At 35.9% G+C, this 14,993-nt stretch overlaps 1 protein-coding gene across 1 annotated transcript in view; it reads right to left on the reverse strand.

Annotated features, from left to right (window-relative positions):
- LOC142334914 (uncharacterized) overlaps positions 1 to 1,292 on the reverse strand; it is a 54,967-nt gene extending 53,675 nt beyond the window's left edge. Inside the window, exon 1 of the mRNA XM_075383242.1 lies at positions 1,164 to 1,292. Coding sequence (XP_075239357.1) covers positions 1,164 to 1,292 — 129 coding nt within the window. The remainder of the gene's footprint in view (positions 1 to 1,163) is intronic.
- Between the last annotated feature and the right edge of the window lie 13,701 nt (positions 1,293 to 14,993).

Here is a 14,993-nt window from a genome sequence, read left to right on the forward strand (position 1 = left end):
ACATCACCCTGGACTGCATACCACACATCCAACACTTCGTAGGGAAAATTGAATCAGTATTGCGAAAGTGGCTTGTCAAGGTTGTCCATTTTTTTCCGGGAAACAAAAGATCAGAACTTACCAACTGGACATAAAATCGCGAAAATTACACTTGATTTGAGGACTGAATCCCAAATAGTAAACAGGTATTTGAAATCTGAAGCACGAATTATTAGATTAATTTTTTTAGATGCCCAGCTGGTTCATTATAGAGGTCACAAAAAAAAATTTATCGCTTACTAACTGGGGTAATCTTTAATCTGAATAGCTGGATTTTAGTACAGTTAATTTTTTTCAGCCTAAAGAAAAATTCATCGTACACAACATAATTGCGAATGAACACTTCAGAGAGTTTCAAGTGATTATATTCAACAAGTTGTTGCAGAAAAAGAACCATAGTATGTGGTTCAAGTAAGAAAAGGAAAGTTTAGTTTCCTCGCTTCTCTGCATTCACTGTAAGACAAGCCATGCTTCTCGTAGCAAAAAATTACAAAGGTTTCCGATTTTTTACTGTACAGTTGATTTTAGATATAGAAACATTTGGCTACTGTTGTCTACAGTTATTAAGGAGCTTATGTATCTTCCAAATCTTTCAGTAGTTGCTACTTTTTTTATAAAGCAATTTTCAGCCACCATTCATTGCGGGTGAGTTTTTTGTGTGAGTTTTCCGCCAAATCAATGTTTCGTTCAATTTGTTACACCCAGGCATAGGAGAGCAGGGCGGTCTTGTAGTTGCTATTTATTTCTACATCAGTCTATACTTCTGATCCAGTTTTATATGGTCATTTCTCAATTGCCTGTTCCTTTCCTTCAACGTGGTAAGCATGCAAATGCAGTTTGTTATGGAGCACTGTATTATCGGTGGTCTTCAGCTAACAGAAGTTACGTTTGTATCAAACTTTTCTGAGTATAACATTATTGCTTTCCGTTTCGTAACTCAATTTTCATTTTTTGACTATAAGCCTCTTTAAGTCACATTTGAGTGCTCTCAGCCAATCTGTATTATTATATTGCGGTTTTTGCAAACCAAAAATAGCTTACTGATTTTTTTTTATTTATTAAGATTTACCCAATCCTCTGACTGCTATTTTGCTATCTATATCTCTCAGCTCAACTTTCGTTACCTGCATCACTTTATTGTCCATAATATTCATGGTCATTCGTTGTGCCTCGTTAAGCACTGCTTTCAGTTCTCGTATAAAACTTTTCTTGCCATTGCCTATGTCTGGGTCATACAATAAGATTGGTTTCATAACGACTTCTGTTAGTCAACACTTTGTTTTCAACCGGAGTATTTTTCCTAATGCTGCCCCGAACTTTAATTTGGCCAATTTGTCCTTTTTTGTTACTAGCGGCTGCGTTACTGATATACGAGTCAGTGGTTATTATACTGACATCTGAGTCAATGGATATCAGCAATGTAACAATTTGGTTACAAGTTCGATGCTTATGGTCCACCATAAATTAAAACTCTGTATTCAATCAGAGATTTCTAATCTGAATTATTGAAATGAAAATGGTATTTTCTTTCTAAATAATGGAGCCGAGTGAACAGAGCTTCGTTTTTCGTCAAATGTAGAGACCAAAAAATTAGATTGCCTAAATTGACTTTTTAAATACGTTTGACTCCCAAGTATGAATACGAGTTGGAAATCCAAAAAGTTTTACGTGCGATGCTCGTTTTGATCTTTTTAGTTTTGATTACTGAATACACCCAGTTCGGTTTTATCAACACAACATGTCAATTTGTCACCATATTTCAACGACTGTAGCAAATAATAACTATTTTTTAATTGATCTTTGTTAGAACAGTTCCCATATGATAACTCAAACTAGTATAGTCGGCAAATTAATCGGTTTGGTGTTTTTCATTTTGTATCATTAACATATTTTCTAAAGGAAAGCTTTCCTTCAATCCAGGGGTAAGCTCGTAGTGGACATGACATCACGTATTGTTTCGTACGCAGTCTCGATTTCATCTGCAATTTGTTTAATATATTGCAATAGCTAAGCTAGTTTCATTAAACCGTTTGTATTTGTCAAAAAACTGACAATTGTTGCATGAACCATTTACTAATAGTTTTGATGAGCTAAATAAAACTAGATGGAAATTAAGTTCCCTTAAGATACGGTTATAGTAACAAACAGCAAAACGCCCAATAATCGAAACCCATGATTTTGAACCCTAATTAATTAATGTACGATTATGCCGAGAAAACAAGCGATGCTCAAAATATAAACTGAAAACGAGGCCCCTTGCCATTTGATGGCGTAGACTCCCGCCAGAAAACATGGAATTGTTTTCTTTACACCTGTGGATGATACATAGTTATACACCTTAAGTTTGATGTGTATAATGTACCGATTTAAGTCTTAAAATGAAATCTCAATTTAGGTTGAAAATGCGCAGTATTAGTGCAGAAATGTGTACACGGTTGCTCAAAGCGACTTAAGAAAACAAAAATGTTTGTTCATGGGGAGAGAAAACAGTTAAAATGAAAAATAATATGTCCATAAATACTAAATGTTCATGGAGCATTTTAAAAATGCGGACCTCAACAAAGTTAACACTATTTCACATGTAGATTCATTTGCTTACTATTTAGACAGTATGTAGCATCAATACTATCACTGAAAAACAGCAAAGAAAAGTGAATCGAGAGGCCCTCATTGAGGCCTCGACTCATGCAAAGACTCCTCGACCTATATTGGGCATAAAAATGCCGTCCTCGAACGATGTTTGGTATGACTTTGGCTTAAAGTTATGAATTTCGTCGACTTTGGTTGGCAATAAACGTACAGTCATCGATTTTGGCTCGACCATAAACTGTGTCATCGGCTTGAGCTCATTCTTAACTGTTCTTCCCGCCCGTGTCGATTCCTTCCCCCCTGATTACCCTAAACTGATGTAAGAGTAAGGGGGTAATTGTCTATGGGCCAGGGGGGGGGGGGGGGTAAAGCGATATAGGATTAGGAGGTAATGGGGGGATTTAACCCCCAAAAATTACCCCCCAAAAAGTTGTAGGATTAGGGGGTAATTTTAGGGGGATAAAGCGATGTAAGATAAGAGGGTAATGGGGAATAATGGGGGGAATTTTTAGATTTTACCCCAAATATTTCCATCCAAAAGGATGTAAGATTAAAGGGTATTTTAGAGGGATACAACAATGTAAGAAAAAGGGGGTAATAGGGTTATGGGGAGTAGATTCATATAGATTGACGGTTTGGAAGCTTAGAACTGGCTTAAGGTACAGAGATTGCTGGTTCAAGACTGTCGGTCGTCGAGTATGGGGGGCTAAAACAATGTAATATTAGGGCTTTTAAGGGAGATACCCCTACTCTTGCATCATATTACCCCCAAAAATTACCTCTACTCTTGGATAATTTTACCACCAAATTACCCCCCCCCCCCCCCCAAAAAAAAAAGATGTAAGAGTTATGAAGGGAATTTTTATAGAAAATCCTCGGATTACCCCTAATCTTACATCTTTTCTGGTGTAAAAATTCGACACGGTTGAGTTGGGCTCCAGAAAAAAAAGATCCTCAGCTTTATATTAAACAAATGTCAAAATGCACATTTTTGCATGTAATGCAGTCAAACGTTGCATCTCTTTTATCATTGTGTGCTGCCGGATGGATAAGTTAGCCGCAGAAAAAAATTACTAACCATTACTTCAATTATGAAATCTCCAGGGAGAAATGCTAAAAATATTCGGAAAAAAACATTATACAATATTTAAGAACAAGCAGAATTTTAATCCTGACCAATTATTGTTGTTCTATAGTCTAATGCATGAAACGCTTCATCAAAACACAATGGCCTCAAGTTTGGCCATGATGATTAAACCGCTATTAATGTCACTTTCGGATCAGTACCTCAACGTGCGATAGGAAAACCACAAGCAAGTACTCAACTTTGTGTAGGAACGTTCTTTGGGAGTGAGACTTTTATAAAAAGAGATTTTTCACTAAAAATTGCTTAAGGTTTTGAATCCCGACTTTTTTCCTCTATTTCCCGATTGTTCTTCTACTTTTCTTCCAGTTTTATTCTCATCTCCAAAAGTCTTAAGCTCAAAAGTCTTTACTTTCCGCCCAGTTTTATCCTTCATCTTCAAAAGTCTTAAGCTCAATTTAAAGCCTTCCTGCCTCAAGTTCGTAAAACGGCGCTGGCCGAAATAAGCCAGTTAAGTGCACTTCTCTCTGAAGCACGAGACATTGCAGACGAAACATCACAAGATGAACAAGACTTCGTTCAAGTCACAAACAAACGAAAACGAACCCGAAATTATCAAAACACCAACTCAGAAACAATCCGACCAGTAATAATAACGATTAATCCGAGACCAACACAAGTTCTTTTTGCTCGTTTGATGAGAAATAACTTCCCTCAACTCAAAATCAATTGCATCAGAGAACTTCCAAACAACAATGATTTCGTTATCCAACCCGAAGACCAAACCACAAGAGAATGTCTGATGAACGCCTCAAATCCTCAACTTGTCTTTCCAAACACTTCTATCAACGCAAGAAAAACTCTGCCAAAAGCCAAATCTAAACCCAGTTTTGTAATTGTAAATGTTCATCAGAGCATACAAGAAAACGAAGTGAAGGAAGAACTTCTCAACAACAATGCTATGAATGTGATCAAGGTGCTTCAGATAACAAGCAGGGCCATCGGAAAACCAACAAAACTGATTCGCGTAATAACTGATTCCTCAAACCATGTAACAGCCGCAGTCAAGCATGGCGTTAAAATAGGCTGGGTGCTCCACCGCTGCAAACCAAGTAATGAACCACCTCACGTTAAACAATGCTTCAAATGTCAAAAATTTGGTCATTCAGCAAGCGATTGCAAAGACGAATTGAGATGTCTACGATGTGCAGGCAAACACACTGTGAAAAGTTGCAATGAATTGAAAGAACGAGCAAAATGTGCTAACTGTGGTGGCTCACACGCAACAGTGTATAGAGGCTGTCCCGCATATCAGAACGCTGTGACTGAAGCAAATAAACAGAAACAATAAACAAAATACTCAAGTGCAGTTACAAGGAAAGATACTCAGAACACTCAGTCACTAACCACTACAAAAATTACTGTTCTAGTAGCTGAAGTTCTCAGTAAAATAAGAAACAGTCTCAATACGATGTCCTATCGCGATATTATCAGCGTCGTTAGCAACAGTGCCTCCAGAGTGTTTAACGAGAGAATAGAAGGACAAGAAATTCACGATAACATCAAGAAGGCAAACCTAATGCAAACTGTTAACACAAACATGATTCAATCCAAAAGCCAACAAATTCTTCAAAATGGACAACATTAAAAGTTTACAATGCAACTGTCGTGACTTAGAAAACAAAATTCATGAGTTGTTCTTGTTTCTGACGAAAGAAAACATCAACATTGCTTGTTTAAATGAAGTCAAGAATTGGCAAAAACGTTTCGTACATGAGAAATATTTCATTGTAACAGAAGCAAAAGCAAGCAACTTTCATGGGTCTGTTATCATTGCAAAAAAAGGCATAAACGTCAAAGAGGTCAGACCAATCATATCAAGAAAAAACAGTAACGGACAAGCTTTAGAAATAATCGGTGTAAACTTGGAAACGGCAATCATTGGAAACTTATGGATAATCAATGTTTACAATTCACCCAATCAAGACCTAAATACTGCTGAAATATTTGACACCAATCCCCAGAACGTATTCAAATGTGGAGATTTCAATTCTCCTAATCAAGAACTCAATTGTAAACACAACACCGAAAACGGCGAAAAATTGCCGGAAATAATTGATGAAGGAACTTCAAACTACTGAACAACGGTTATCCAAAGTATCAATCTAATCAACATAAGAGCCAGAGCTTGCTTGATTTACATTTCTGTAGCCTTTCAGTCCTTAAACATTTTGACAATTTTCAAGTATTAGATTTCGGCAGCGACCACTCAGCGACACTTACCTCATTAAAACTGAAACTTCAAGTGGAATTCGATTTAAAAACACAAGTTGATTTCAAGAAGTTCAGAAAACATGCGGAAGTCAATTACAAAAATTCCTGCTTGTACCCACCAAAATATCCAAACAAAGACAATCTGAATGAAAGGAGCCATAACATCATCGAGCCTATTCATTAATCAATTGATCAGTCCTACGTAAAAAAAACGAATCTTCAAACTAGTCGAAAGATAATCAAATTAATCAAGCAAAAGAAAAAGATAAGGAGGCAACTAAAACGTACAAAGGATGACACTTTCTATCGATTGAGAAAAGAAATCAATTTCTTGCAAAGGCAAATCAGAAAAGCATTCAAACGTTCGATTGAAAGACAAAATAGAAAATTAATTGAAACAGCGAAACAAGCAGGAAACAAGGGGTTCTGGAAAGCAATCAAAACCATCACCAGCGATAAACAACAGTCTAGCGTAACACATTAACAAATAACGTTTAGAGACAAAATTGCCATAACTGACCATGAAAAGTGTGAAGTGTTCAAAAGTCTTCTGAGTGAGACAATGATAGCACACCAATACGAAAACGAAGATTTACAAAAGCACTTTCTGGAGACAGAACAAAACACAAAACATCTATCAGAAACCGATCCAAAAGAAATAACTGCAGAAATAATCTTCTTAAAAATTGAAGAATTCAATGAAATTTTCAAAAATTCAAGTAAATCATGCCCCGGGCCAGACAAAATAAGCTATCAGCTAGTAAAGGCGCTACCAAAAAGCATTAAAACTCTCATATGCATAATTATTTCCAGCTCAATTAACAATTCTTACGTGCCATGCCTTTGGAAAGACTCACAAGTAACAATGCTTCCAAAACCTTAAAAAGACAAGAAGAAAGCAGAAAATTAAAGACCAATTAGCCTTACCGATTGTATTGCAAAGGTCTGTGAAACTGTTGTTAAAAATCTCATCCTAGACCACTGTGAAGCAAAAAAATCTTTGGACCACAACAAAGTGCATACAGACCAAACAGATGCACAACCGATAACCTCGTTGTTTTGACTCAGCATATAAATGAATCATACCAGTGGTCAGAAATGGTGGGACTTGTCTGCCTTGATGTCGAAAAAGCTTTTGATGCAGTCTGGAGATTAGGTTTAATTGATAAACTGATTAAAATCAGAATATAGACGAAAATTATCAAATGGGTGGACTCCTTCCTCTCACAAAAAAATGTTTACGTGAAAATTAAGAATACGAGAAGCGAGAAGTTCTCACCAACAGCCGGGGTCGCCCAGGGTAGCGTTGTGGCGCCCATATTATTTCTAATTTATGTCTCTAACATTCCAGAAACTCCAGCAGAAATTTCTCAGTTTGCAGATGACTTTGCATTGTGTTACAGGTCAAAGTCCAGTCAGTTAATACAAAGCGAAATCCAAGCCTCACTCAACACTCTCATAAAGTGGTGTGATAAGTTGAAAATCAAAATAAAGCCGGCCAAAACAAAGTACATGCTATTCAAAAACCCTTCGAAAAGACAAACAAGTCTCAGTTTAAACATCAATAGAAAACAAATTGAGGAAGCGAAAACCATAAAATTCTTAGGAATAACCATGACGCCACAACTAAACTGGAATGAACATTGTAAAGACATCACAAGCAGAGCAAACAAGCGAATCTTCCAACTGCAGCGTCCAAGCAACCTCAATGTTGAGCGGGAGAGTTTACTTCTGCTGTAAAAGTCCTGGATCCGGCCCCTATTTCTAAATGCAAACGCTTGCTGGCTAAACCAATCGCAAACGGTCATATCAATCTTGCAAAAAGCGCGAAACAGAGCACTGAGAATTTGTTTAAGGAAACCTTGATGGTAGAGCGTGCAAAAGTTACATGAAGAATCGAACTCACCTACTATAAGAAACATTCAGATACGGTTGGCGAAAGAATACATCAAGCGCGCAAAAAAGAACAAAATTGAAGCAATTTTACGGCTTATAGAAAAGAAAAGGCAATGTCCAGAGAACATTTGCAAAAGCACATTAGACTTTCTGATTGATTAGGCTTACTGACATTACAACCGTTTCTTCCTATTTACTGATTCAAAAATCAGTGATCACCGACTAAGACCCAAAAGATCCTTCGAGTCAAACTCAGAATCTAATCTAGGGTCAGGAAGCTTCTTCGATCCTTTTGAATCATAACCAGAAGTAGCCCGCCGTTTCCTAGGCTTTAAAATGCGCTTCTGTCGCTTCCAAGCTCTATAAGCCTCCGACAGTCCATCCGGTAACAGCCCCTCAAACAGAGGAAGCTTCTCTCGTCAATCTGCCGGGGATCCCTGGCTCCGTCGCCGAAACTTTCGAGAGGAATCACCCGAACCATGCCGTGAGGAAACTTCTCCTCTGGAGGAGGACTCTCGGGAGTAGTGCGTACAGGCATTTTGTTAATCCCCTCAAGCCTGAATGCTCATCATTTGTAAAACATACGATACAATTCGAAACCGGCAAAATTTGGACCAATGATTCTTAAGTATCTCAGTTACGTATAACGAATTCAATTCAAAAATCGAGAGAAACTCATCAGCTGCGATAACAGAATCAAGACATCTTAAGCAGAGACGTCTGTATATTGGCGCAACACATAAGTATACTAAATGAAAAACACAGCGGGAGTTCGATCCCCCAACGCGCCGCAGCTGTCTCGAGCAAACAAACAAAGGTGATTAATTCTCAGCCCTTCTTCTAGTTTTAGTTTAATTCAACCTATTTTTTTTTCTTTCCTCTTTTACCTACTTATTCTTTCTTTCTTCCCTATCCCTGACAAAAGTTACCTATGTGCCCAACAATGATCAATAACAACTGCAAACACGGCTAGCCAGAAATCGCAATCAGGGAAAGTCAGTAAAAACCCTCCACGGTGTTTATAATGGCTTCGTACCCCGGTAACAGTGTACAGTTTAGAACCAATGTCCCACATTCAAACTCAAACTCAAAAACTCTTCAAGCTGCTGCTGTAAACTTGATTGTTGATGGTTGTACATGAATTTCCTTTGTGTGAAACACAATGGCCTCAAGTTTGGAAGAATTTGGGTTGAATTATGAAAAAAATCGCCTAAACTATGCGAAAAAACAAACTCGACTCTGGGAAAGAATATTGCCGGAAATTAACTGCGTTACTCGACCGCGCGGTAAAAGTCAGTTTTTTCACCCTCCCCTTGACATTATGCCAATTTATTTCCAATAAAATCGAGGGGGCGGAAACTTGTCGAAGATGTCACCAACTATTTGACCGCGAGAAAATGCTTTTCACTTAATCTGTGTCAGTGTTTTTGATGCTAAAACACACTTCTTAGGGTGCCATGGGGGTGAATGTGATTTTATTTGGCCCAATAATACCTACTTCTCATCTTCAATACTAAAAAAATGGCCGGAAGCGTTGAAAAATTATCGTAAAAATACAAACATTTTGAATCGTAAATTTTAATCATCGCTGACAATAGAATACGTTTTTGTACCTCCCATCCTCTAGGGAGCAAAAATTCTTAAATTTGTTAGCCGCAAAAATCATATGCCTACAATGCTTCCTCGAAATTTCCTCGAGTTCGCGAAATAAAACAAATTCAAAATCAAAAACAAGAATTATTTTTCAGATTATTACCGCGTTGGTACATTTGCTTTGTTTTTATTTCTGCCGGGAAAATGAGATTATTAATTTTTCAAAAAGTAGCAAAGTCGTTGTTTCAACTTCTCGTAGTGTGGTGAGTAACAACAAGCTCAACTATTTTTTGCGGCCAGTTCCGTCAATTTGGCAAAAAAATTCTGGCTGACTGCTATCAATTTTTGTTTCTTATTTTGGCGTTTCTTTTCAAATTTTCTTATTTAAATGTAGTTACACTTGTAGAATTTTTAGGAAACAAAAGTTAAGTTTCTGCATTTGTATAATGTATTAAACAATTGATGTTTAAGATAGCCTGTATAAATCAATATGTGAAGAATATTTAAGTCAGTAGAATTCGAAAAAGTTTCCAAATTTTTGGTTTCTATACAAAAACGCTAAAACATTCTGCCTAACATTGTTGCCTCTAGTTTAACTCTCATTTATAATTTTAAAAAGTGTATTTGCTTGCGATTTGCCTATTTTTTATTGCTTGATTGGGGCTACAGGGTGTCAATTTTTACCTCGGCGCCATGTTAAATGTAAAATTTGACAACGTTTGTTCTGTAAAAAATATTGTATCAGATTTTGACTTATTGCAAGCAGAAACAAGCTGGGTGCGATGTTTTTATACTTGATGGACTTGGGTTCCACCAGCTGCTTTCGACTTTACCTTTGAATCTATCACTGCAATCGAACACAAATGCTTACGGGGCGCCTTGATGTCAGGCGCTTCGCAACTGATATCTTGAGCAGTAAAAATACTATGTTCATTCCGCGAAATCTGAGGTGTATGGTATTTTGTTTTTTGTCACGTCCTGAGGATTTTTTGGATGCTTTCTCGTCTAAGTTGACAAAAATCATTCAGATAATGCCCGTTTTGTTAAGAAATCACTCTTTCTATTTTAACGGACAATCAGTAAACTACAGTAGAATATCAGTCTCCCGTTCTCATAAGTGGTCAGCTGAATGATATTGGCTCCGATTATTTAAGGAGTTTTATCCCGCTTTTTCAGGGCTGCTTGTCTACAATTTCTTAGACTCATCGATCAACATTTAGTATTCGGTGTCACGCCCAATGAGCGAAGCATAAAAATAATTAATTGTACAAACAGAACGGTGAGAGATATAACAGTGAGAGATATAAGAGAGAGAAATTAACGAGATGAGAAAATTGTAGAAGAGAGAAAATTTTGTTGCAGATTGGGGCATTGAATGAAGGTCCTTATAATGAGGTGGAAAGGTGAACTGTCCAGTTTGAAAATAGTTTAAAAGCACCAAGATTGATTAGCTCACTACCCTTTTATTGAATTAGTTTTTCAACCTAAATTGGTCCGATATATCCGACTGGATTAGCTTTTGCCGGCGGTTTCAAACTGCAGAATGTGATCACAACATTTTGGGCTTTTTGTGTCATTCACTTTTGAACTGAATTTTTTTTCTGAAACTAACATATTGGCTTTGTTTCTGAAAATACGTTTCAGGAAATAAATTTAGTATTATCTTTATGCTCCTAAAGTTTAGATAATACTAAAATTTAGTATTATCTCTAATTTAGTTAATTTAGTATTATCTTTATGCTCCTCCACGGTTGATTAAATAATGGCATTTAGATTGTAATTATTTTATTTTAATATTCGGGAGATCTGACTTTAGAACTGTTACCTCGATCCATTTAACAATGCAGCGCAATTAATCTACGCAAATAGCAATCAAACGAAATTGTAGATTATGGCGAGACATCTATTTTCTTATCAGGGCCACCACGAACCATGCTAGATACAGAATTTGTTTTTATAAACATTCAAATTGTTTACTCGCAGAACAAATGTTTGAAAGTCCAATTTAGTTTCGTCAGCATTTTGAAATGATAAAAACAAAACAATGGAAATTAATAAACAAAGCGAGTCGATATCAGTTGATTGGAAGCAAAACGCGCCATGGAATTAGCTTTTGTCACAGTTATCTATAATCAGCACAGGCATCGCGGACCATTATTCAATCAAACAGCTAATTTGACTTTACTTTACTCTCTGTGGAGTTGCTTCGCTAATTGCTACACCAATTTTTTTCAAGAATTATTCATTCTCCCTCGGGCACAAATTGTCCGTTTTCTGACGCAATATTTGTTGGTAATAGAACAATTAAACCAACCATTGTCACTTTTTCCAACCAATTAAAATTATAAATCAGTGGTTATAAATCAGTGTATTAGCCTGCTTAAGTGGGATGACCCCAATCTTTTGTTGAGCTCATTCGGTTGTCGATTGTAAAGAAGTGAGCAACACCAGTTTCCTATCAACAAGCTCAAATCAATTCAATCGTGTGAAAAAATCAAACTGAGATTGCCAACATGAAGAGAGAAACATTCGTGAAGAGTTTTATCTCAATTCTTCTCATAGCAATTATCGGCCACGTTCGCGGATACTGGATCAGATTCCCAAATGACGACGTCTTCGATGAGAATGGTGATTTGCTTTTGCCGATTTATTTGACTGACCTTCCTATCAAGTTTTGGACACTTGAACCTAGCCGGCCTATCACACGGTCAAGATACCTCAACGGCCTAAAAAGTAGCAAATACGGTTTGAACCAATTGAACAAACGGTCGACTGGTTTCAACTGGGGATAGGATGCGCGATTTCTTGTCAAACTATTGAAACGAAGATGAGACAGATTTTTGATTTGTTGCAAATTTGAGAAATAGTGACTATATTAAAATTACATATATTCACTTTGCCCTATTTGCATTTTAACTCGTCATAAAGCAATTAAATAGAAATTTTTATTGTCAAAACAAGTCTCTACAAACTACAACTGACTACAACTGCCGTCAAATTAATTAGTTAATATATCTGTTATAATTAGTTTGTATCAAGATTTTAACTTTCCCGACCGCCAATTTTAGTATTAAAAAAGTCCAAGCAGTTTGACTTTTTGCGGGAACCCTCCTTAGCAAATTCTAGAAACATAAAAGTCGTAGAAGTTGAAAAACAGACACATACACCAACGTACACCCAACACACATTACACTCACAAAAAAAATCACATAAATACAAACACCAATACCAAAAAAAACAATTAAAAAAATTCTTCGTTTTGTCAACTGATCTTTACTCAAGGTTTGTCAAGTTCAATTAGGTCTTCTTCGATTTTTCTAAATATCTAAGCGTGGACTGGATGATGCAATTGCATTGATAATTGTAATTTTGACATTAAACTTTGAAACATAACCCTTGAAGTTTTTTGAAAATTTTTGCAATTTTTGATGTCTCATGAGCATTGTGAAAACATTTTTTAATCTCGCACATGTCTTACAAGCAAGATTTGAAAAGTGAATTATGGTTTTCGACAAAATTAGAGCAGCAATTTGTAAGTAATAGAAGTAATTTTTCAAATTTTACACAGGAACTGTACACGACCTTTAAATGCTGTCCTTAAAAGCTCTCATTTAGTAGTAACGAAGAAAAATTGCTATCAGCAACTTCACGTTTCGGCTTTTTCGGAGTAGTTTGTAGTTTAGAAGAAGTAAAAAAAACTCTCAGTTTTTGTGTGAATTTTTGTAAAAAAGAAAAAATTTTCATCTTTCAAAAAACTTTTCGTATTTTATGTGATGACATTCACAGTCAATAAACTATTGTTTTTATTTTACAGAAACGTCCACAGTTTGGAAAAGGTCAATTCGAAGAGCAATTTCAAAAAACAGAAAAGTGAAGAACAAATTCTGATATACATGTTTTAACCTGCCAATCAAAAGATTCTCCAACAATCAAACGCTTTCTATATTGCATTATATTAAACGACGTTACTTCAAACTATCTGCTCTGCTCTGACAACATAAGGATTACAAAATTAAAAAAGATAAAAGATTTCCATCTTCATTTTCAATAATGAAATTGGTTGATTTGAAATTCATTCCATGAAACCGGTTTTGTTACGTTTCCGCAGTTTTGAAAACACTGAAAATTTTACTTTTAATGATACAAAACACGATTGTTTCCAAAAAAATTATAAACTAGGAAAAAAAAATGTTCTGCATTTAGTTTTACAATTTCAAAGTTGCTTTCTGCTATTTTTAGAGTTGTAAATATCTTGAAGTTTTCTATTTTCAAAAAATCTGTCGAGAGAATCACTGGTTCTTAGGTCTTAGTTGACAGAAGACAATACGGAAAAACTTTTAGTTTTGAAACAATGAAGAATGACTCGTGAAAATCAAAACTCCCTTTAACCTAACTAATTTTGAATTGTATTTGTGCGCTGTCTTTTTTTAAAGATCTGTTAGCGCTTTTTTCGGATTTTTCACGTCCGTGAGGAGTCCGTGAGGACTCATCGAAATATTATGGCAGGTTGCTAATGAGAAATAGAGGAATATAGTTTGAAGTTTGAGTTCTTAGCAGTTGTTTTTTGATGTTGATCCTGTCTTTTCAAAAAATAAGTTGAATTTTTAGTCTTGCTTGATTTTGTTCTTCTGGCCCTGTTTTAGTCTCACTAATAACACCTCCCATCTGCCTTTTGAAGCTGAGTAAATGATTGTCAAGTCAAATTAATTTAATTCTTTGAATTGTATTTCAGGGCTTGTCCTGCTATGTTTTTTGATTTTTCCTCCGGAATTTTAATGAGTTCCCCCTTTTTCAGATATGAAAATTATTTAAATATCAAAACTAGATCCCAAGGGCTTTAAAATGGTGTTTTCCTTTTTTCTCTACGATGCGTAAACCAAAAGTGAAGTTTGACAGGAAAAAAGAGTCAGCCTCTCCGCATATATATTCCCCCCAATTTCAAAAACAAATCTTGGAACAATTAGCTACATGTAATATCATTAAAAATTAGACAGCTAGGGAAATTTCTAATAAATGCGTAGTGTCTGATGAACCCGTTTCTGAAATAGCGTGAAAAATAAACAAAGGATATGCAGATATGATATTCATCTATGTGGAGCATATTTTTAGTTTTCAAGTTTAATGACAAATTGTTTGTTATAAGACGAATTGCAACATAACTTCAGTTTTGCATAATTTACACCACACTGCAATTGATTAGACTATCTTTTCCCGCCAATTCTTGCTTGCCAGTTTTCAAATAGCAAGTGGCGCAAAAATGGTGGCAGAAAATTGTAGTCTAATTATAAATCAAAGTCTTGCCGCTCTTTCAGATTTTCACAGTATTCGTCAGGCGTTAACAAATTATTTCATCAGTATTTAATGCAACTGTTGCCTAAACAAGATCCGACAAATAAATTGATTTTCAGTTTTGTTTGCTCTGTGTTAGAACAACTGAAAAATACAAGAACGATATAAGTTAACTGCTGAAAAGTCGGCTATCAATCAAGAGTGTTCTACTAGAAATCATATCATCCAA

This window comes from Convolutriloba macropyga, chromosome 2 (genome assembly GCF_964194025.1).
Source record: "Convolutriloba macropyga chromosome 2, txConMacr16.3, whole genome shotgun sequence".
In the NCBI taxonomy this organism is placed as follows: domain Eukaryota; kingdom Metazoa; phylum Xenacoelomorpha; order Acoela; family Convolutidae; genus Convolutriloba; species Convolutriloba macropyga.